The 24,379-nt window shown below is 44.4% G+C and overlaps 1 protein-coding gene across 5 annotated transcripts in view; it reads left to right on the plus strand.

Moving 5' to 3' along the window:
- vps8 (VPS8 subunit of CORVET complex) overlaps window positions 1-24,379 on the plus strand; it is a 734,009-nt gene that overhangs the window by 159,765 nt on the left and 549,865 nt on the right. For all 5 annotated transcript variants that reach the window (XM_041200655.1, XM_041200658.1, XM_041200657.1 and 2 more), the window contains 2 exons: window positions 78-160; window positions 12,370-12,454. In XM_041200655.1, coding sequence (XP_041056589.1) covers window positions 78-160; window positions 12,370-12,454 — 168 coding nt within the window. The remainder of the gene's footprint in view (window positions 1-77; window positions 161-12,369; window positions 12,455-24,379) is intronic.

Genomic DNA, 24,379 nt, shown 5'->3' on the forward strand with positions numbered 1-24,379 from the left:
AATGCTTCAAAGATATAACCTGTAGTCATATTATTTATTTCTCTTATAAAAGCTTTTCTATTTTGGTTCCTTTGTAGGTTCTTCTGGAGCTGCTTCAAGCTGGGGGAGTTGCACAGTTTGATGAGAACAGACTGACTGCAATGGCTGAGAAAGCTGCATTGTGAGTTATGGTTTCAGTTCAATTATAGTCCTGTTCCTTAAGCAAGAAAAGTTTAAACATTTATTCTTTTGGCTGTGATAGGTATTTTCACTGCTAATGGGTTTGATATTTTTTACCCATTTGAGAATCAAAAACTAATTTGCATATGAAGTTGTTCCTTCGAAGTCTTTTGAAAATGAGGCACATGTTTACTGTATAAACAGGACATCTCCCCAGAGAACGCTAGCTTTTTTTTTTGATCCATGATAAAAGCTACTATTAATCATTCTCCCCTGCAACACTTCTGAATCTTTTAGACTTCCAAACGCAATTGCAATGCCTTGCATGTCCCCTTTAGAGCAGTGTAAATTAGTAGGTAAATTTTTCAATTTAATTTATGACTGTGATACTAAGTACCAACAAGATACAGTTTTGTTTAGTACCAAGGTGACATAGTCACCATACCTTTCCATTTTGCTTCTCCACAGCTGCTAAGTCCTGTAAGTAACAAGGCAATGATTAAAGTGAGTGAAAATTCAGTTCCACTGTTTGTCACATTTACAGCATCACTGCTAATGTTGTACCTTTTGTTTAAAAAATTACAGACCAGTTAGTCTAATCTCAGTGGTGGGAAAATTCTTGGAAAAAAATCTGAGGGGCAGGATGAATCTTCATTTAGGAAGAGACAGATTAATCAAAGACAGTTAGCATAGATTTGTTAAGGGAAGGTTATGTCTGATTAACATGATTGCATTCTTTGAGGCGGTTGCAAGGAGGGTCGATGAGGGTTATGCATTTGATGCAGCCTGCATGGATTTTAGCAAGGATTTTGATAAGGTCTCACATGAGAGACTGCTGACAGAAGGCCACTGGGATCAAAGGCAAAGTAGCAATTTAGATCCAAAATTGGCTGAGAAGCTGGAAGCAAAGGGTCAGTGGGTATTTATGTGACTGGAAGATTGTCTGCAGTGAGATTCCTCAGGGCTCATGACTGGGTCCTTCACTTTTATGTGGCATAGATCAGTTATTTAGACTTGAATGTGGGGGACATGATTAAGAAGTTTGCAGGTGATACCAAAATTGACCTTGTGGTTGTTGATGCATTTTCCCATCATTTCGACAGAGTGTTCAGCAAGGAGACCAATTGTTCACCTTCTAGGTTAGTGATGTTTCATATGTGGATAACCAAGAAGAAAACTGAAGACTGCAGGAAGATATCAATGGACCAGTAAAGTGGGTGAAATAGTGGCATCTGCACTTCAGTCCAGAGAAGTATGGGGAGAAAGCGGGAGCAGGCTATCGAGTTGGATGATCAGCCATGAGCATAATGAATGGTGCAGCAGGCTCGAATAGCCTACTCCTGCTCCTAGTTTCTATGTTTCTGTGTAAGCATGAAGTCACGAATTTGTGGAAGGGCAACAAAGGCACAGGAATACACAATAAATATTAAAGTACTGAGAAGTGTAGAGGAACAGAGGGAGCCTGGAGTTCATGACCACACTTCCCTGAAAGTGGCTGGACAGGTAGATAATGTGCTCAAGAAGGCATACGGAATACTTGCCTTTATTAGTGGAGGCCTACCATATAAGAGCTGGAAGGTTATGCCAGAACCATATAAAACACAGGTTAGGCCACAGCTGGAGGTCTGTGAATAATGTGATTGCACTAGCGAGGCTCTGGAGCAGATTTAAGAGGATGTTGCCTGTTCTGGACAATTTGTTATGATCAAAGATTAGATAGACTGGGTTGTTTTCCTAGGAATAGAGGAGGCTGAGGGAAGACCTAAATGAAGTGTAAAAAAACATTAGAAGGGTCCAGATATAGTGGAGAGGAAGGCCCTATTGAGCATGGTGAGAGGTGGGAGGCTTATAGTGGACTTGAGGGGAAATGTTTTCAGTCAGAGGGTGACGGGAGTCTAGAACTCACTGCCTGAATGGATGGCAGAGACACAAACCCTCATCACATTTAAAAAGTACTTGGATGTGCAGTTGAAGTGTTGTACCCTACATAGTTCGACTGGATGGCTATTTGTCAGCTGGCAGGGACATAATGGACCGAGCTGTAAATCTTTAAGATGCATCCGAGCTTATCCTTGGGCTGGTCCCACCCTCAGTTGGTACCCTTTTCCTGGCCTGATTTTTCAGCCACATATCCATGGCCTAAACACATTTTTGGGTGGGATTTTCTGTCCCCGCTGGCAGCGGGTGTGATAGGTGGCATACGCGGACAATATGGCTCGATCGGTTTCACGACGACGGGAAGGCAGGTCATAATGTTCCACTCAGCCCATCGACAGGCCAAGTTTCTCACCAACGGTCAGCGGGGACTCATTGTAATACATCAGCATCTCACTAAGAGACCATCCCGCCAGGCTCTGGACCCCCACCGGATCGTCCATCCATGTCGGCGGGAAAGCACGTCGACGTGTTTCACAACAGCACAGAGGTGACGTGCACTTGGCGGCCTTCACTGTGGGGGAACTGAGGTGATTGAACAGCAGGAGTCAGACATTCTCACAGGCAAGACCGTTGGAGTTAAGCCCGCGCAGCAGTGCAGGAGTGAAGTCCTGGACCAAGACCTCCATGGCAGCCGCCATCCTACCAGTGTTGACCTCAGTGCATTGGCAATGCCAGCACTATCGTCTCAGCCTGAAGATGGACAGATTCCTCCATCGTGCCTTACAATCTGAGGAGTACAGCAGACATCCCTTCCTGATGTTCCCGAGCTTGCCTTTGCAGCTCCAGCACCTGTGACATGACCGAGTCCAGAGGCTCCTCATCTGTCTCGGACTCAGCAACGTTCTGACCTCCAGCAGCTCCTCCGAGTGTCGGGGACCTGGGAAGTCCCTGCCTGCGCCTGCTGTGGATCAGACTGTGCGATGTGCTCACCAGATTGTGACCCCGAGGCTACTCTAAAGCTAGGTCCCGCTGAGGTGTGTGTCTCTGCGCTGGTGGAGGGTGTGGGTGAGGCTGTGATGGGACTTCAGGGAGGCTGCCTCCAGATTCCTCTTCAGAGGTTTCTTCGGGGCTTGTTTAGAGTCCCTGAGTCATGGACTCAGTCGGCTGTTTAGCAGATGTGTCAGTGAAAGCAAGGGGAGATAATTAGTGCACGGCAGTGCCTGTGAAACAGGACACATCACCCACAGCATGGCTGTCTGATGGATGTTACACTGCTGGACCCTCACCTGGTAGAGCAGCGCTGACCCTCACGGTCAGCACAGGACCGGTCCCGGTCATCGCCGGCCAGCTGGATGGCTCTGTTTTCAAAGTCCATGAGGGCCTTGATTTCAGGTATTCCTCCACCAGCCTGTGACCTCTCAGGTTGTCGTGTATCGATAGAGACGGAGAGAGTGTCAGCAGGACACCTGCAAGGCCCGATGATAAAGATGCCTGTCCTGTGTGGGTGGTGAGTGGTCCCACGGATGGGATGAGGACAATGATGGTGTGTGAGAGAGTGAATGGTGATGTCCCTTGCACTGGCAGTGAGTGAGGGCCCTGTGGGTGTGTGATGGGTTTGTGAGTGTGAGAGTTGGGAGTGATGAGAAGAGTGACTTACCCTGGCGGGGCAGAGATCATTCATCCTCTTGTGGCACTGGGTGGCTGTCCTGTTCTGCAGGGCGATGGCACTGACCACCGCTGCCCCCACCCGCGGCCAGAGCAGGGTACACAACATCCTGGCGGGTCTCCACGGCATCCAGCAGTCGCTCGGGGGGACCCGTCATTAAACCAGGGGGGCCGCAGTCTTTTTTCCTTTGCTGGCCATGTCTCCTGGGCAGCGGTGGTGAGCTGGTGACGACGAGCGGTGTGCTGGCCTTTTAAACATGGCGGCCAGCGTGATGCAGCGGTGAGGTGATGGCGGGAGGGTGAACGAGAGCCCACGTGCCACGGAAATGGCGTGTTTCCTGGGAATGCATAAATAATGAGGAGGGTTTGGGATGATACGGCGATGGTGGGTTCTCACGCCATTGGCAGCCAGGACGCCATTGGGAAAATTCCTCCCTTTGTCTTCAGCAGTGGTTTTAAGTAAATAAAATCTGTTTCACTGTCAAAACCCTTTCTGTTTTTAAGACTTAGCAAGTTTAGAAGTGTAAAATGTGGCACGTATTTGGGTGAAATGGTATAATTTTTTCTCAGTCTGCACTTTAATATTTACTTCTATCAGTTGGTATCTCTGCAATGCATTTTATTAAAAAGAAGGGCTTGTATTTATACCTCAGAACATAAAGCGCTTTACAGCCAGTGAGGCACTTTGGAAGTGTAGTCAGTGTTGTAATGTAGGAAACATGACAGCTAATTTGCGCACAGCAAGATTCCACGAATAGCAATGTGATAATGGCCAGGTAATCTGCTTCGGTGATGTTAGTTGAGGGATAAGTTTTGGCCAGGATTCCAGAGTGAACTCCACTGCTGTTCTTCGAAATAGTGCCGGGAGTCTTTTACACCTTGTCTTGATTTAACATCTCATCAGTAAGAGAGCCCCTCCAGCAGTGCGGATCTCCACTGGTACTGCACTGGTGTGTTAGCCTGAATGTTCGTGCTCAAGTTCTGGAGTGGGTCTTGAACCCACAACCATCTGACCTGAAAATGAGAGTGCTACCCACTGAGCTACCATTGACACTTGAAATAATAATATTAATTAATAATTGATATAATTGCTTTTATTCTGCAAATCACAGCATAATTGGCAACATTTGCCCAAAAAATAATGGATAACTGAATGAATAATCAGGGACCATGAAGCATTGAGCTGATTCTTTAAACTAGATCTGTACTAGTGATCAAACGGGATCCTAATCTCTCCTTTCCAATTTCTCAGCTTTTACTTTCTGCATCATATGCAAGCTTTTTTGTTTTATCATGATATGCCTTTGAATTTACAGTGATTAAGCATTACAGATGCAGATGCATCCAAAGTATGTGTGTGTGCGCGTGTGTGTAATCTCAGGCATGGTTTTCACAAGCTAACCTTCTAAATTACTGATCTCTCAATAGTTTGCAATTACAGATAAGTAATAATGATGTAAAGCCCTCATCTTGTATTTGTTTACTGGAAGAATATCTGTTTTGTTTAGCTCCCTGGCTTGATATCTGCTATCAGGATCCCACATCAGCAAAGTAATTCAATGACAATGCTAAATATGCTGAGCAGACATCAAGCTAAACTAGTTAGACTTCCCTAACCTATTTGCATTGGGGAAATATATTAAGGCCTTGCCTTTGAATTTCAGAAAGAAAGAACCATGATGAAGTGTGATGAGTTGCTTAATTTTCACACAGTAACATTTGCGGAATTCTTTCCCTGTGCCTTTTTTGAAAGAGAGAGTCCTAAGTCAGTAAATTTAAGTGAATACTGAGGACAAAATCTTGAGAATTGGCAGAATAAGTGATTATTGCCAAAGGTTATACAGGGCTATGTAACAAATTCCATTTAACCACTTGATACAACATTACATGTAAATTAAATGCCATTGAAATTGTGTATGTTGGCATCACACCCAGCACTTAATAATCATCTTATTTATGCAGCACTTATTATCAGCTTGTTCCACTTATGCTGTGACCTTTTTGAAAAATGTCTATGCTGTCTGTGTTGAAGACTTTCACTAATTGCTGTTCAACAGGAATAGAACCAGCTTCTTCCCCTGCCAGAAAAATGTGACATGTATTTTTGTAATGTCCAGAGATAATTGAGAGTAAGCGTATATCTCAAAAACACACAGAACCCCTCTGCCTGTAATTATCCAGGAGATCAGGTCTGCTTTGGACCTGAAAAATAATTCTGAGGCCCTCATTATGAGGTGGTGGGCATGTAGTGTCTGGAAACTGTCTCTCTTTGTGATGACTTTTTACTCCTCATTGGTAGTCCTGAAACTAATCGGGCTTGAAATTGATGTACTTTGAAGTTTGTCAGGAAATTTTGACGAGCCCTTGATTTACAGAATTAGGGATGAATTGGTTCCTATCTGTTCCGTTCCTCTTTCTCTGTTTTTAAAATAAAAGTCCAAGGATAGAAAGAAGATATAGATATCGTTATTTAAACAAATGCAAAATATTCACATGTGGGAACCGGAAATAAAAACAGTAAATGCTGGAAATATTCTGTAGGTCAGACAGTGTCTGTGGAGAGGGAAACAGAATTAACGTTTCAGGTTGATGACATTTTGTCAGAACTGAAAGAAGTCAGAGACTGTACAGTTTCTAAGCTGTACATAGATGTACATTTTTTTTTGTGTAGGTAACAAAGTTAATTAAAAAATCCACACCAATCATTTCCCTTCCTAAGGAATATGTGACGAATACTATACAACTATCAATTGCAAAATCAGCAGAAACCTGCAGAAGATTGAAAGCTGTGTGAATATATCTTGGAACTTCTGTTACTAAATCTTATAAATTAACTCATCCTCTATTCATGGTTCAAGGAGCCACACTTCTTCCCCCTCTCCCCAGTTTATCTTGCCACTCCTCATCCCCTCCCATTCTGAGTTTATGCTGTTTTTGTCTATCTGCCTGCCTCCTCCAATTCATTGTGCAGACTATGTTCAGCTCCAGCCAGTTCATGGAAACAACCTTCCCAGATTTGTTTGCTAAGTGCCATGTCTGGCTCCTATCTGATAATCTTGCTCATTTGAAGGATTACATTTTTTACTGCAACCTGCGGATGGCCATTCTTCAACCCAAAGCAAATAATGAGGAATTTGATAGATAATAAAATGTGATTGCCACTATGAAAACATGGCCAGGATTTCCCATGGGATCAGTGAGGGACAAGACATGATTGGGATGTTGCCTATCACTTGGTCCAAATTCAAGTCCACATCCAGCACAAGGAACAGAACTGTCCACAGTTGTGAAAGCTAGGTTGATCCCACAAGCACTTCAAGCTTGGTGGGATGGTTCTGTGTTTGCCAGCATGTCTATTATGGCTACTATTCTGAAAAACAATGTCTTTCTGTCAATAAGAAATAAAATCCCTTACAAATTGGTGGTTAGCTTGTGGAATTCTCTGTCTTTATTGTTAAAACATAGTTTACAACATACTGTAAAGTAAGCTTCAGACTGGAGTTAGGCAGAATGGCTCGTGTAGAAAATCAATTGGTGCAGACATAATGGGGCAAATGGCAGGAATGTTCTGCATTTCTGTAAAGACTCATTCCTCATTTTCACAATAACTAGACTCGTTCTGAATCGGTGTCAGGTTGGGACTTCCCGCTGCATCAGTAAGTTCTGGGTACAGGCTTCACCCCAGCACTTACGTTTCAGTACGAAGAGAGTGTCAATTGTCAAAGATCCTATCTTTTAGATGAGATGTTAATCTGATAATCTGTCCGTTTGACTTGCCTCACTGGGGTTGAATTGTTAGACATTGTTTCTGTCAGAAAAAGAATTAACTATACAGCAAAATATCATCCATTTTAATTTCAAACCATATTTGTTCTCCTATATTGTATGTTTTGGTTGCCGGGGATAGAGTTTAGAGTTTTTTTTGCCAATATTTGTGTGTCAACAATAACTTGTATTTATTTAGCACTTAGTATAACAAACCAAGGTCCTTCACAGGAGTGATTATCAAACAAAATTTGACACTGAGCCACATATGATATTAGGACAGTTAGGTTTTAAGCAGTTCATGTCTAAATGCAGCAAGACCTGGACAATATCCAGGCTTGGGCTGACTTTCACTCCACACAAGTGCCAGGCAATGACCATCTACAACAAGAGAGAATTTAACTATCGTTCCTTGACATTCAATGGCATTATCATCACTGAATCCCCCACTGTTAACAGCCTGGGGGTTACCAATGACCAGAAACTGAACTGGACTAGCCACATAAATACTGTGGCTGCAAGAGCAGGTCAGAGGCTGGGAATCCTGCAGTGAGTAACTCACCTCCTGACTCCCCAAAGCCTGTCCACCATCTACAAGACACAAGTCAGGAGTGTGATGGAATACCTTCCATTTGCCTGGATGAGTGAAGCTCCCACAACACTCGAAAGCTTGACATCATGAAGAACAAAGCAGCCCACTTGATTGGCACCGCACCCACAAACATTCATTCTCTCCACCACCGATGCACAGTAGCAGCAGCGTGTACCATCTACAAGATGCACTGCAGGAACTCACCCAGGCTCCTTCAACAGCACTTTTCAAATCCATGACCACTACCATCTAGAAGGACAAGGGTAGGAGATAGATGGCAACACCACCACCTGGAAGTTTCCCTCTAAGCCACACACCACCCTGACTTGGAAATATATCTCCGTTCCTTCACTGTCGCTGGGACAAAATCCTGGAACTCCCTCCCTAACAGCACTGTGGGTGGACCTACACCACATGGACTGCAACGGTTCAAGAAGGCAGCTCACCACCACCTTCTCAAGGGGCAATTAGGGATGGGCAATAAATGCTGGCCCAGCCAGCAATGTCCACATCCCATGAATGAATTAAAAAAAAAATCTAAGGTTTAGGACCTAAGCAGGAGTCTAATGGTGGACCAATTAAAATAGGGGATGTTCAAGAAGCCAGAGTGCCAATATTGTGGAGGGATGTTGGCTGGAGGAGATTAGAGATAGGGAGGGGTTTGAAACAGGAATTTACAAGAATGGTTCCAGGGATGAGAAACTCCAGCTACGAGGAGAGGTTGGGACTGTTCTCCTTGGAGAGAAGAAGGCTGAGAGGAGATTTGATAGAGATGCTCAAAATCATGAGTGGGCTGGACAGAGTAGATAGGGAGAAGCTGTTTCTGCTCGTGAAAGGAGCACAGATTTAAAATGATTTGTAAAAGAAACAAGTGTGACGTGAGAAAAAAACGTTTTCACTCAGCGAGTGGTTCGGGTCTGGAATGCGCTGCCTGGAAGTATGGTGGAGGCAGGTTCAATCGAGGCATTCAAGAGGGCATTAAATATTATTTGAATAGAAACAATGTGCAAAGTTATGGGGAAAAGGCAGGGCAATGGTACTAGGTCATAATGCTCATTTGGAGACCCAGTGCAGACATGATGGGCCGAATGGCCTTCTTCTGTGCTGTTAAGATTCTGTGATTCTGTGAGGAATGAGAATTTTAAAATTGAGGCATACTTAACCGGAAGGCAATATAGTGAGCTCAAGGGTGATGGGTGAATGGGATTTGGTGCAAGTTCTGACACAGACAGCAGTGTTTTGGGTTTTGGGTGAGTTCAAGCTTACAGAGGGTAGAATGTGGGAGGCCAGCCAGGAGTGCATTGGAAGAGTCAAGCATAGAGGTAATAAAGGGAGGGATGAGGGTTTCAGCAGCAGATGAACTGAGACTAGAGGAGAATTGGGAGATTGTTAAGGGGATGGAAATACTGGTGGTGCAGAAATGCAATTAGAAGCTCACCTTGGGGTCAGATATGATACCCAGGTTGCAAACAATCTGCTTCAGCCTTGGACAGTTGCCAGGGAGAGGGATAGCGTCGGTGGCTAGGGAACGGAGTTGGGAGCGGGAACCGAAGACATGTCTTCAGTCTTCTCCATATTAGTTGGAGGAGATTTCTGCTTATCCAGTACTGGATGTCAGACAAGCAGTCTGACAATTGAAAAATGGTGGAGTGGTCGAGAAAGGAAAGAATTAAAGCTGGGTGCCTGCTTCCGCTCTGACTGTGTCATCAGCGTACATGTGAAAATTAATGCTGTGCTTTCTGGTGATGTTGTCAAAGGGCAGCATGTAGATGAGAAATAGGAAGGTGTTAAAGTTTAGATCCTAGGGGATGCCAGAGCGTGGGGGTGGGAAAAGAACCCATTGCAGGTGGCTTCTCTGCCCATGGTTAGATGGTTAATAATGGAACCAGGCGATTGTAGTTCAACCCATCTAGGTGACAGTGGAAAAGCGTTAGAGGAGGAGGGTGTAGTCAGCTGCGCTAAAAGCAGATGGGGAAGGATGAGGTTAATTTACCTTTGCCAACGTTGCAAACGATATAACCTTTTACTTAGTGGTAATTTCTCTTTGAACCAGAAGGTTGTAGGTTGTGTCCCAATCCAGGCACTAGAGCATATAATCTAGGCTGACATTTCAGTCAGAACTGAGAAAGTGCTGCACTCATCTCATTGCTGCTTTCAGTATCTTACTGTGTGCAAATTGGGTGTAATATGTTTGCTCAGAATGCAGCAATGACATTACTTTAAAAGCAGTTCATTGGTCGCGAGGTGCTTTGCAAAGCCTTGACGTCGTGGAAGTGCTATATAAGTACAATTTATGTTGTTCTTTCTTTCCTTTGTTGCTTTGCCAGAATTTGTATCTCAGAGCAGATGTAGCAATGACTCCAGTAGTTAGGATAAGGTTAAGATGTGCTCCAGCATTGATGTAAGTCCCGCCTGATGCCACATAGCATCTATATATAGTTAAGTGTAGATTTACAAGGGCAGCGTGAGTGTTCTATTTTGAACTAGAAGGAATGCAGTAATTTTCTGGATTGAATGCTGGCTATGAAACCCCACAATATGCAGAAGGTCCCACATTTGAAGAACACTGAACAATCGAAATTTTTGAATTGCTACAATCATTGCCACAATGATTGATCATGATGGAATAAATTCCATAGCATTTACAGCACGGGAACAGCCATTTAGGCCAGCTACTCTATGCCATTATTGATGCTCCACATACCTCCAACCCTACTTCATTTAACCATAGAAACATTATGGCGCAGGAAGAGGCGAAACAACACATCGTGCCTCCACCGGCCATAAAAAGAGGAAAAAAGAAACTCGCCGCTCACTTTGAATCCCACTTTCCAGCACTGGTCCGTAGCCTTGCAGGTTACAGCACTTCAGGCGCAGATCCAGGTTCCTTTTAAATGAGTTGAGCATTTCAGCCTCAACCACCAACTTAGGCATTGAATTCCAGGTGCCCACCACCCTCTGGGTGAAAAAAACTTAGCCTCATGTCTCCTCTAATCCTTCTATCAATCACCTTAAATCCATGCCAGCTGATAATTGACTCCTCAGCTAGGGGAAACGGGTCTTTCCTACCCTACCTAGGCCCTTCATTTTGTACACATCACTCCTCAGCCTCCTCTGTTCTAAGGAAAACAACCCTAGCTGTCTAAATATCCAAACCATATGAGCATATCCTTCTATTCTTTTCTTCCTCATGTACTCGCACCACTACCTAGGTAAAGAAGTCTCTCTTGAATTCATTATAAGATTTATTAGTGACTGTCTTTTATTTGTGACACTGGTTTTTGGACTCCTTCACAAGTGAAAACATTTTTTCTACTTTTACTTTATCAAAACCCTTCATGATTTTTCACACTAAATTTCAAGCCAGTAAACCCCAGCCTGTCCAGTCTTTCCTGATGTTTATAATATCTCAGCTCTGGTACCATTCTTGTAAAAACTAAAATTGACCTACCAGAGAAGAGAGCTATTGGGTTCAGACAGGGAAACAAAATGAAATGTGATTGGATACCATGGAGAAAGGGAAGTCCCTCCTGGGTTGTACTTGTGCACTTCCTGGAGCCTATTGACAGAGTGGCTTTGATAGAGGTTTGATAGCAAGGTGCCAAGCTTCTCAGACATGGATGATTATTGGTACAGGGGCATCCAAAGAAAGAAAGTAATTTCTTGATGCTCCCACATTTCCTTCAGCAAAAAAGCAAACAACATGAGATTGCAAACACACATGTGTATGTGTGTGTGTATAAATATATATATATATATTATATATATATATTTCAGTTATTAGTCATTGTTGTGAACTGTTTATGATACACTGTCTTGTATGCACCAGGTTTATAAAGTATGTCTGATAATACCTGCTGTAACCTGAAGGATCAGGGCTGTTGTTTCTTTGCTTGTTCTAGAGTTGAGGAGGTTGCAAGTCCATAACCAATAACAAGGGCTGGAATCTTTAATTTCTTTACTTTTCAGAGGTAGAAATTCAATTCTTATTGTTTAGATCAGCAAATCTGATTGGAACTGGGGAGCTGATCTTAAGGGAGCAACATTCTCCTCCAGAGTGGGGAAGGATTATTGATCAATGTGAAACCAGAGAGGGTCCAGGAGGCAAGAATTCAAAAGGAAAAGGGAACATTTTTAGAACCAGCACAGAAGTTTGTTTGGCTCATTGTGTTTTTGATGGGTTTTGCTAGAAACCACCTGACCCTTCCTCCATAACTCAGCACCTTCCTCTTGTGCTGGGGAGGAGGGCAAGGTGTCTTTCTAAGTGTTATTTTTCTGGATATTTTGTAAACAAAACTCTTTCTTTTCAGCTATCAAGTCTGTGAATTCATGTATGAGAAGAAACAGCTGTATGATAAGATCATCCCCTGCTACCTGAATGACCCAGTTAGGAAGGTATGTATGTCAAGAAAGGGGAGCAAGTTTAATGATAGTGTTGTGTATGGTGACATATTTGCTTAATTATTCCCATTCAGCCTAAATCTGGGCTACAAACCCCAAAGCATTAACTTGTATAAATTCTATGTCAATTATCCAAAATGTCATGTGATGTGTTTGCAGATTGTCAATGTTTCATGTAATAGGTACAAATCATTAATGAGTATTTGAATTTGGGGCTGAACTACCGTATTATGTTGTTTAAGAGAAAGCAATAAATATTGATCTATTTTGATAAGTTATAGAGGAATACAACCATTGGAAAGAAGTCTGGGACCAGCACAGTATAGTGCATCCTAAGTCAAAGAGTCATGAAGAACAGTGAAGGAAGTGAAGATATATTCTCTTTGATGGGGAATTGATACCTGAAAGGTCACTTGCCTGGAACAGTCATGTCCTGTGTGGACGCAATTGATTTCTGGTGAAACTGTCCATTCACAGCATGACTAAGAGGAGCAATTCAGTTGATTGGGAATCAAACCGGTGTTCCACCCTTCATTGGTGTCATGTGTGCTGGCATTTCAAGGCTCCTTATTGTTCGTTGGGCAGTGGGGAAGGTTTGAGGTGATTTGCCATAAACCAATGAAATCTTGAGTTGGATATAGATTCACAATGCTGATTGGGTGAACATATTTAGATGGGGTATTATCACAGTAAGTTGACTGATTCTCCCTCCATTGAGGGGGTACAGGGTTACCAAGTGGGCAACAAGGTGCGAAAGAGATGAAACAGGTCTGAGTAGATTCTCTACATTGTCTGAAACTTCAAAGCAACCGAGATGGGCTGACTGCTCACTCCTGTCAGAAGATAGTTAGGGATAAGGGAGGCCATCTGGCCCATTTTAAATCATCCGGAAGCACTGTACAGTTTTTCATTACTGCGTCCAATTGCCTCTTGAATAGTCCAAGGATGTTGATCTCTACCACTCTATCAGGAAGTTCATTTCATGTGATTATCACTGTGTGTGAAAAACTTCTGAGTATTAGTTTTAAATTTACATTTAATAGTTTGAACCTGTTCTTCTCTCAACTTATTTTCAAGTAAATTCTAGAATTCCCTTTTCATATATTTAACTATATTTGAATATTTTTGTGATTACCTTTCAAGGTACCTCACACTGGCTGAAAAGCCTAAATCCCTCTGGTCTTTCCTCAAAACTGCAGTCTCTAAGAGTGGGGGTCAGCCTGGTGGTTCTCTTTACTGCTTTCATCATGTCAGTGTCAGTCTTGTGCCCTGGTACATGAACATATGTATGAACACAGTATTCAGGGTTTTCTTTGAACAGAACGCTGTACAGTTTGATCACAACCTCCTTTGTATTCAGCTGCTACTTGTGGCTACAGATGTACTGCCTTCAGTGTGTGTGCAGCCAACTGATTATTTGTGTTCCCATCAAAATAATCCTTTAATATTTCTTCTATTAATTAAAACTTTTAACGGTAGGTTTGCCACACCAAAGAGGAACTGTGATTAGAGGCATTGTGGAACGGAGTCAGGGCTGCAGCACTATGGTGACAGTTCTCAAAAACTGAATGTGTCTCCTTCCAGGGAGTGTGGGTTCAAATAATTTAACCTGTGAGGTTGAAATATTTCTGTGTGTTGCTGACATTTCTCTGATGTGTATTTTGTTGGAGGGTGTTTTTACATTTATTTTTGTGGCTTATAAACTGAGTTCTCCTGGTAGCATTAAGACAGATTAAGTCATTTAATCACTTAATTTTTGTTTTCAGGATGATAATTAGAAATTACTCGTTCTTTCACTGGACTGATGTTTATTTCTTAAGTAGTACCAGCTTTCTATGTGAGCAACATAGCTAATGTTCTCAACACATCTTGTCACATGTTTTCATTTCACATCACAAAAATAGTAACCTTGTCATCTTTTAATAGATAAAATAATTGAGGCATTAAGAATGAAATGTATTCAATTAATGTGTCTGCACCTGGATAAAATGTTATCTTCACTGACCAGATGGTTTGCGCAAAGAATAAACAATTGAGGCACTTTTAAGCTAACTTAATATGGGATTAGTGCCTTAAATATTTATCTGAGTGGACTGTGCATCCATTGAGTAATTGGAATGACAGACCTGGTTGATTGTGTTCTGCATTACGCCTCATATTCATGATTAGTACACAAGGAAAAGGAGATTTGTGGAGATCAGTCTGGCCTTACTTGTTTCAACTGTGCACAGGAGATAGTTTGCTCCAGGGATTGTATTAGAACAACTTGGAAGCCATTTCACTAAATTGTTTCTCTGACTGTAGGAGGCAATCGCGTTTTTTTTTCCAGTTGGTACTGATGTTAGCTTCAGGCTACAGTTTCCCATCCAATTAATCATAAATCTAACTTTAATTTCCAGGAGAGTCCATTTCAGTTAAATTGTAGAGCTTTTTTTATTATCTTGTGCCTCAGCAACACCAAACTTTCTTGGAATGAGACTGCACTGTGTAATGCAGTTTGTGTATGAAATTCCGTTATCTGCTATTTTTAACTAAGGCACTGAGTGGAATTGTACCAACCTCCTGGTGAGGGGTTTGGGAGGGTTGCCGAGGCAGAAGATGCCAGAAAAGTGGCGGGGGGTCGTGTCTGAGCGGATACTCGATGTCTCCTCGCCAGCTGCCAAATTCTCCATTGCTGGTCAGGCAGCTGAATCAGACTGTGCAGACTGGAAGTGGGTAGTCTATTGAGCTTCTTATGTTGTTGATTGAAGACGATATTCCACTGCATTTTGAATTTTCCACTGGGCAAAGGGTTTACACGGCATGTTAGTGACCTGTCAGCTCAAAGGAGGCGAGCAGCAGGTGAGTGTTAGCTGTAACTGATAGCCATTCAGTTCTGCTGCACTTACAAACAAGGAGGCTCAGGGCAGAGATTGCAAGGCATGGTCTTATAGAGGATTTGCTGTGTGGAAGGCCAGTGAGGAGGGCTGTAACTGAAAGGCTGTCTCCCATTGCTGCGAGTACAGGAAATGCAGTGGAGTGGGCGTGGGATGTTTCACAGGCAGTGCACCATGAGGACTGCAAAGAGAGATGGGTGACCTGCTCCGACAAGAGGTGAGTGGGAGGGGGAGACTGCTTCAGTCACATGGAGAGGGGCAGCAGCATGCAGAGGAGCACCAGAGGCTGGACACTGTGATGAGACATGGACATGGAGGGAACATAGGGGCAGGAAGGCAGGTGAATGCTGGAAGAAGGTGATACCCAGTACAAAGGATGTATAGGCTGAGACTTAGCTTCATAGAAATGGTGAGCACCCTTGTCTCCGGAGACTGCACTTATTAACAGGTGTTTGCAGAATGCTGGAGGCGGAGTTGAGGCCTCTGGGATGTGGTGGGTACCCATTTCCTGTGGCGTTGAAGCTGACTGTTGCTCTCAATCTTTTGCTACAAGGTTTTTCCAGGAATTGTCTGGAGACATTTGTGGGATCTCTCAGTCAGCAACCCATTGCTATATCAAGCAGAAGACAGTTACCTTGTTAAAGAGGGCAGGGAAATACATCGGGTTTCACATCGATCAGGCAAGTCAGGCTGAGAGGTCAGTTGGATTTGGGTCCATGGCTGGAGTTCCTCAGGCCCAGGAGGTGGTTATAGTCTTTACACGTGTGACCATCAGCTGTCCCTCAGAGCAGCAGGAAGGGGTTCCACGCAATGTTCAGATCTGTGCAATGTTCCTGAGAAACTGCCATGACTCATTCATACTGAGACATTGCCTCAACTACTGAGACCACCTGAATGCCTTCATGGATGGATCTTGGGTGACAAATGGTATCCACTAAAGACATGTTGCTCACATCAGTGTGAGACCTTAACACAAAGCCAGAGGAAGCGTGCAACCCCTGCCATGAGAGTGAAGGACCATCCGGCAGGCAGTTGGCCTTCTGAAAGTGTGGTTCAGATGCCTAGACTGTTAAGCAGCAGCTGTCCAATGCTGCCCCTCATGGGTCTACGGTATGGTGGTGTTTGGTGCATTCTGCACAGCCTGGTGCAGCAGAGATGAATAGAATGGGCAACAGTAATAAGGATGCTGTCCCCTCTGAGGAAGGGGCATCTAGACTCTGCATGCAGTGGCCATGCACATGAGGGGACGATGGCCACTGCAAGGGAAACAAGCGGCTCCTTCATCTGCTCATGATTCAGCTAGAACCCTTGTCAACCCAGTGGACATGAAGAAGTTCTGTTCCTCTCTGCGACAAGATTTCCGTATCTCTCTGTTGTCTTGCTCACCTTCCTTGCTTTCCATTTCCCTCCTAGTGTTTGACAAGGTGTTTACTAAAACCCGCTTTCACAGCCATATCTCCTTTCTCAGTGACTGTCTCCGTCTCCGACTTACCCCACGTGGATTTCAACTGAAATTCTACCCCTCATGTTTCGAACCCACCCAGGATTACAGGTATCTCCGGGACATAAAACGTTTCTCGGACTGCTGTTCCCGTCACATTCTGAAATCCACACTCAGTGCCATGCGCCGCCATATGAACACACTCGACCTCTCCCTCCAGCAGCACCGCCGTACCCTTTTTCAAAGCTGCGCGTGCCCCCAGTTTCATTTTATCCTTCGGCTCATCCGACGCCTCAACAAGAAACTTTTTCTCTTTCTCAAGTGCTAAGGAACGCAAGCTCCAACAACTCATCGACACCAACACCCATCTAGGACCCTCTACCACCTGCCTGTTCCTCCGTCCCCACCCTTTCTTCCAATCCCAACCCCAGCCGTGTATTCACTATACCCCCTGACCTTCCCCTTTCCGATGCTGAATGTTCAGTGCTCAGCAAAGGACTTAGTTTCATACCCTTACGCCCTCACCTCAATGAATTTCGGGCTCGGCATGATACTGAACTCTTCTTCCGCCGTCTTTGTCTCCGGGCTCACTTCTTTGGGCAGGAGTCCTCTCCCAGTTCAACGGATCCTTTTACCCATCTCCAATATTCTCCCTCCACCTGGACCCCTCCCTCTGGATTCTTACCTTCTCTCGATCATTTCATTGAGAACTGTCGGCGCGACATTAGTCGTCTCAATTTCTCTGCTCCTCTCACCCATTCTAACCTGTCTCTCTCTGAACTTACTGCACTCCATTCTCTCAGGTCCAACCCTGACATTGTCATCAAACCCGCTGACAAGGGTGGTGCTGTTGTTGTCTGGCGCACTGACCTCTACCTCGCGGAGGCTGAGTGTCAACTCGCAGACACTTCCTCCTACCTCTCCCTGGACCATGACCCCACCACTGAGCATCAAGCCATTGTTTCCAGGACTGTCAGTGACCTCATCTCCTCTGGGGATCTCCCTCCCACAGCTTCCAACCTGATAGTCGCCCAACCTCGGACGGCCCGCTTCTATCTCCTACCCAAAATCCACAAACAGAACTGCCCCGGTAGACCGATCGTCTCAGCTTGCTCCTGCCCCACGGAACTCATTTCTCGTTATCTTGACTCCCTTCTCTCTCCCCTTGTCCAGTCCCTTCCCACCTACATCCGTGATTCCTCTGACACCTTACGTCACATCAACAATTTCCAGTTCCCTGGCCACAACCACTTACTCTTCACCATGGACGTCCAATCCCTCTACACCTCCATCCCCCACCAGGATGGTCTGAGGGCCCTTAGCTTCTTCCTCGAACAGAGGCCCGAACAATCCCCATCCACCACTACTCTCCTCCGTCTGGCTGAACTTGTTCTCACGCTGAACAATTTCTCCTTCAACTCCTCTCACTTCCTCCAAATAAAAGGTGTGGCTATGGGTACCCGCATGGGCCCCAGCTATGCCTGTCTCTTTATGGGGTATGTGGAAGATTCCTTGTTGCAGTCCTACTCCGGCCCCCTTCCACAACTCTTTCTCCGGTACATCGATGATTACTTCGGTGCTGCTTCATGCTCTCGTCAGGACTTGGAAAAATTTATTAATTTTGCTTCCAATCTGCACCCCTCCATCATTTTCACGTGGTCCATCTCTGACACTTCCCTTCCCTTCCTTGACCTCTCTGTCTCAATCTCTGGTGATAGACTGTCCACCAATATCCATTACAAACCCACCGACTCCCACAGCTATCTCGACTACAGCTCCTCACACCCCGCTTCCTGTAAGGACTCCATCCCATTCTCTCAGTTCCTTTGCCTCCGTCGCATCTGTTCCAATGATGCTACCTTCAAAAACAGTTCCTCTGACATGTCCTCCTTCTTCCTTAACCGAGGTTTTCCACCCACAGTCGTTGACAGGGCCCTCAACCGTGTCCGGCCCATCTCCCGCGCATCCGCCCTCACGCCTTCTCCTCCCTCCCAGAAACATGATAGGGTCCCCCTTGTCCTCACTTATCACCCCACCAGCCTCCGCATTCAAAGGATCATCCTCCGCCATTTCCACCAACTCCAGCATGATGCCACCACCAAACACATCTTCCCTTCACCCCCCTTATCGGCATTCCGTAGGGATCGCTCCCTCCGGGACACCCTGGTCCACTCCTCCATCACCCCCTACTCCTCAACCCCCTCCTATGGCACCACCCCATGCCCATGCAAAAGATGCAACACCTGCCCCTTCACTTCCTCTCTCCTCACCGTCCAAGGACCCAAACACTCCTTTCAAGTGAAGCAGCATTTCACTTGCATTTCCCCCAACTTAGTCTACTGCATTCATTGCTCCCAATGTGGTCTCCTCTACATTGGAGAGACCAAACGTAAACTGGGCGACCGCTTTGCAGAACACCTGTGGTCTGTCCGCAAGAATGACCCAAACCTCCCTGTCGCTTGCCATTTCAACACTCCACCCTGCTCTCTTGCCCACATGTCTGTCCTTGGCTTGCTGCATTGTTCCAGTGAAGCCCAACGCAAACTGGGGGAACAACACCTCATCTTCCGACTAGGGACTTTACAGCCTTCCAGACTGAATATTGAATTCAACAACTTTAGGTCGTAAGCTCCCTCCCCCATCCCCACCCACTTTCTGTTTCCCCCTTCCTCCCTTTTTTTTTCCAATAAATTATAAAGATTTTCCTTTTCCCACCTATTTCCATTATATAAAAAAAAAACCCACTAGATCTATACCTTGAGTGCCCTACCATCCATTCTTAATTAGCACATTCGTTTAGATAATATCACCAACTTTAACTTTAACACCTATGTGTTCTATTGTACTATTGTCATTGACATCTTTTGATGATCTGCTTCTATCACTGCTTGTTTGTCCCTACAACCACACCCCCCCCACCTCTCTGTCTCTCTATCTCTCCGCCCCCCACACACACACCTTAAACCAGCTTATATTTCAACGCAAGTTCTGTCGAAGTGTCATGAGGACTCGAAACGTCAACTCTTTTCTTCTCCGCCGATGCTGCCAGACCTGCTGAGTTTTTCCAGGTAATTCTGTTTTTGTTTTGGATTTCCAGCATCCGCAGTTTTTTTGTTTTTATGAGACGGGGTCTCTTTGTTGATGCCATGGTGATAAAACTTCCTCACTCTATCAGGGATCCCGTGGTGAGAACAAGTCAAGTGCTTTGTTCGCCAGAGCCCTAGATTTACTAGCTGCTATTTAATGGACACCATCTCAAAGATTCAACATCTGATAACGGGACTGGGGTAGATAGAAAAACGTGAGGTGTCTAAATATGGATTTCGACAAATGTTAAAGTGCACGAAGCAACCACACAATGGTGTATAGGAACTAAAATGTATCCTCTGGGACACCATATTCAACTTGATGCGTTTACATGAAAGCTTCCATGTGCTTCTACATTGTCTACTCTCAGTGACTGGAGCTGACTTGGAGGCAGCCTGCTGGCCTCGCTGCTCAGGTGTGTCTCTGAGCCATATCTTCAACCAGTGCTCTAGGGTGAGGCCATTCTGTGGACGTTGTCGTGCCCCTCCTGCATCCTCTGGGTGGCCTGCTGCATGTGGCTCTCCATGAGGGGCATCCTTTGATGAAAGACGTCATGTGTGCTGCCAGAGATATGGTGCCACTGGTGCTGTAGGTAGACTCCTCGATCGCCTACATATGGGAACAAGCAGCCTTTGGAAGCTCTGACACGTTTCCACACATTAACTATTAGTTTGCTGATGACTTCTGAGGCCTGTCACCTGCTTGAAGCTGAGCATCACTGGACCTTTCATTTATTATTGGGCCTGTGGGAGAGACAAGAGTGTTGTTATCAATGTCCATGTTTACCTGCTTCCTCCAGCTTCTCCATGATCCAGAGCCTCATGAAGGGTCACATAGGCACCGCTGGAAACACTAGTAAGAAGGTTGGAGCCTGCAACTGTTGCTTTTCTCACTTTTTCTGGGCACCACACCTACCTTGCCTTCTGTGACAGGCTGGCCTGCTTCCAGTCTGCATTCTCCATCGCTTCCTCCCCCATCTGCATTATCAGAGTTTTGAAAGGCCCATCCCTTCCCCTACGCCTTTGCTCTCTAACATTCAGTTCACTTCTCCTGCAGCTATAGAAAACAGAGCATCACATGAATCCCCGGCATAACTATGTTTATCAGACTTCAGGAGCACCTCCAGAGAGTCATCACTGAAACGTGGAGTCTTCCTTTTGGTGCAGCTATTCCTGCACAAGTTCACTTCTGCACCCCTTCCTTTTCCTTCACTCTCTGCAGGTAGTATGAGGGCTGCCCTTTACTGACACACTGACCTGTAAAAATGGTGCCATTAACCTCCTTGATGGCACTAACTCTCACCCACCATCTGTTATTGGCTGTCTCCCTCTCCAGCCAAGCACTAATTGGCTGCATAGCGGGAGTGGCCTTTGAAATCTCACCACTCGTCCTGCAAGGTGGAGGAACTTTGAGTCAGTCACTAAAATCTGACCCATTATTCTATTTTGTAAATGTTTCAGCTCATTTTAAAAGATTAGTGGCTAGCTAGGACTGATCAGATGGTAATCTGGTTCAGGGCTTTGTTTAATTACAGTTATTTCCTTTGAACTGAATAGAACCTATTTATATGCCAACATTTGCTCTGTGATGCTGACAACCATTATGCTTCATAAGTGCATTCAAGACCCTAGCTTCTGATATACTCATCATTCAAGTATTGTGCTCATTTAGGCTGTGGATGAAATTCATCCTCATAATGTATTCCACTGTATCCAGTTTCATTATTGTCACTTGCCTCTATACTCTATGTAGTTCAATATCCTCCTTCCTATGAGCTTGTGACTAGTCATGCATAGTCCTTCAACTGTGTTTGTTATTTTACCCTTCCTCCTAGAATTGTTTTAGCCAAGGCTCTACAGTCATTTCATGTGTAGTTGTCTCACTAAATTCTGAAATATAATCACACTGGATTGTAAAATTCAACAGTATTACCTAAAAATTCTGCTGCTGAGCATGTTTCATTTTCGGAACCTTAAGTTCTTTATGTCATCACATGACTAATGGGGTTCTTGTAATTCCGTGCTTTTCTTGCCAACTGTCAAGTATAATGCTTCACTTCTCTTGTCTCCTGTGTATTGCTCATTGCCAAAGGCATCTTTATGACCTTCTGTTCATCCAATTTAACTTGACATGGTAATGGCCATTCTTCATTAAAGAAGATTATTGTCGAAGAGAAAGCCTTAAAGTAGTTGTGGCAAGGGTGAATCACAGATGTGAAACAATGTTTATGATTGGACCAAATTCAATGTGGGACTATTCATTCACTTCCAGCTTTTTTTGAATATGTGCGGTTTATTCTACCTGTATCTGTGTCTGTCAAACACCAGCTGTATTGCCTTGCTGGGTTGAAATGCTTGTTGATCCAGCACCTCTCAATGGGCAACAGTGCCACAGGTGTTTAGGAAATTGGAGACACACAGCAACCATTAAAAATGGATATTCCACAGATAAAACGTAAATTAAACTAAACGAAACTCTGATTTAAACATTCCAATCAAAGTTTCTATACTATTCTGCTTACAAACAAAATACATTTGGCCTTCATATCACAATATTGGACCTCATTGATGAAATTGATATACTCGTTACCTTAGAGACAAAGATATAGACCAGTGACCAATGGCATCTCATGCCTGTGTAAGCTGTTTGCGAGAACAGTCCAACAGAATCTGACTGCCTGTTCTGTTAATCCCTTTCTTTATTCTCTTTAAATTTACTTATTATCACTGGCCTTTACTGTTCCAGTGGATATAAACCCAGTATCTCAAGTCTGCTTTCTTAATTATTGATTCCTTTCCTGGCAGCATCTTGGTGACTCTACACTGTATCCTCTCCAGTGTTTCCATCGTGCGTTGCCAAACTGTACACACTACTCAAGATATAGCCTTGCCATCATAACTTTATAATTAGCTGTTTGTTTTCATGCTTTCTTCCCCCCATTTATGAAACTTACTTTGATAGTTGCCCTTTATATTGCTTTTTGCCTACATTCTTGTGTTCATGTCTTTGAGCCCCTGAGTTCATCCACACTCTTCTATTGACGGTATACCCCCATTTCTTGTTTACCCTCCCAAAATATATTCCATGACTCCTCAGTACATTAAATTTCAGTTACCACCTATCTGTGCATTCCACTAACCCATCCATGCCCCACCCTGAGGTTTTTGCAGCCCCTTTTTCTTATTTCTTAGGCAGTCCCTCACGATCGAGGATGACTTGCTTCCACTTCGGTTCGATGTTTTCAGATGTGGCTGTCAAGTCCAATGTGCAACCTGCAAATTCTGCCAAATGTGGGGCAGGTGGTGCTTAAAGGGGTGAGTAGAGAGGTTGTTTGGAGATTTGTGCACTCTCTCCTACGCCTCAAGGTTGCTTCTGTCTGCACCTGATGAAGTCTTTCAATGTGTTCGGTGCCTTCCCAAATAAACCTCCTCCGTTTTGGTCGGTCACAGACCAGGGATGGTGGATATGCTTGACCTCTCCAGGGATGCGTTGAGGACATCCGCAAAGCATTCCTGCTGTCCTCCTGGGAGTTTCCTGCCACAACCAAGTTCTGAGTCAAGCAGTTGCTTCAGGAATTGAGTGTCAAGCATACGAATGATACATCCTGCCAAATGAATCTGGTTTTAAGTGATTAGCACCTCGATGTTGGCTTGGGAGAGGATGCTGCAGTTGGACTTCTCTTCTTGCCACCTGCTTTGGAGGATCTTGTAGAGGCACTGCTGCTGGTACTTCTCCAGTGCTTTGAGGTTCCGACTGTAGGTGGTCGAAATCTCTGAAGGATATAGGAGGGCCAACATAGGCACACTCCCACTCGCTGACCAGAGAGTCAATCTGACCTCGTGTTGGCAGGACTTTGCAGAGTTTGATCCAGATGAAGCTCTGCTGTCTGCAAGCCTCCCGCAGTTTCAGGCTGTTTGCCTAGAAATGGACAGTTGAACTGTTAATTAACTTGGTTACCCTGCCAGCCAAGCTTCTGCTTCTGCTTTCATTGCATCAGCATCACAGACTGATATCCGTAGTCCCCCAGCTCCCTCACTTGCCTTAGGTGAATGAAGCCAACACATTATGTGTGAGTAGTTCTAGTGTGTTTCCATTGCCTTCAGTTATCTTGGTGTGCAGGAAACATCATTCCTTGAGCTGGTTCCTCTGCATCGATTACCCTTACCCAAAACATTGCCCTGGTTATTTCAGCACAGTTCAGCCAAAGGTGGCATAACTGGTGCAAAGGATTGTAGAACTTTAAGCTCAGTTTGCACTCAGCTTAACTTGTTTCCATGATCTTTGGCTCAGGTTTTATAGATTTCACACTGGAAATGGGCTGTTGCCACAAAACTAGCCACTGTTTTTGGGTAATTTGATCATCGTTGGGATTTTCCACTGATTGGATTCATTTGCATGGATTCATAAACCACCTTCAGGGTGGTTTAACAATTCAGCTGGTTCTTTTGGCTACAAGAACACTAAAACATACTTCTAAGAAGTTTTTAAATGCCATTTTTGTTTTACTAAGAAACT

This window comes from Carcharodon carcharias, chromosome 12 (assembly GCF_017639515.1).
Source record: "Carcharodon carcharias isolate sCarCar2 chromosome 12, sCarCar2.pri, whole genome shotgun sequence".
Taxonomy (NCBI): Eukaryota; Metazoa; Chordata; class Chondrichthyes; order Lamniformes; family Lamnidae; genus Carcharodon; species Carcharodon carcharias.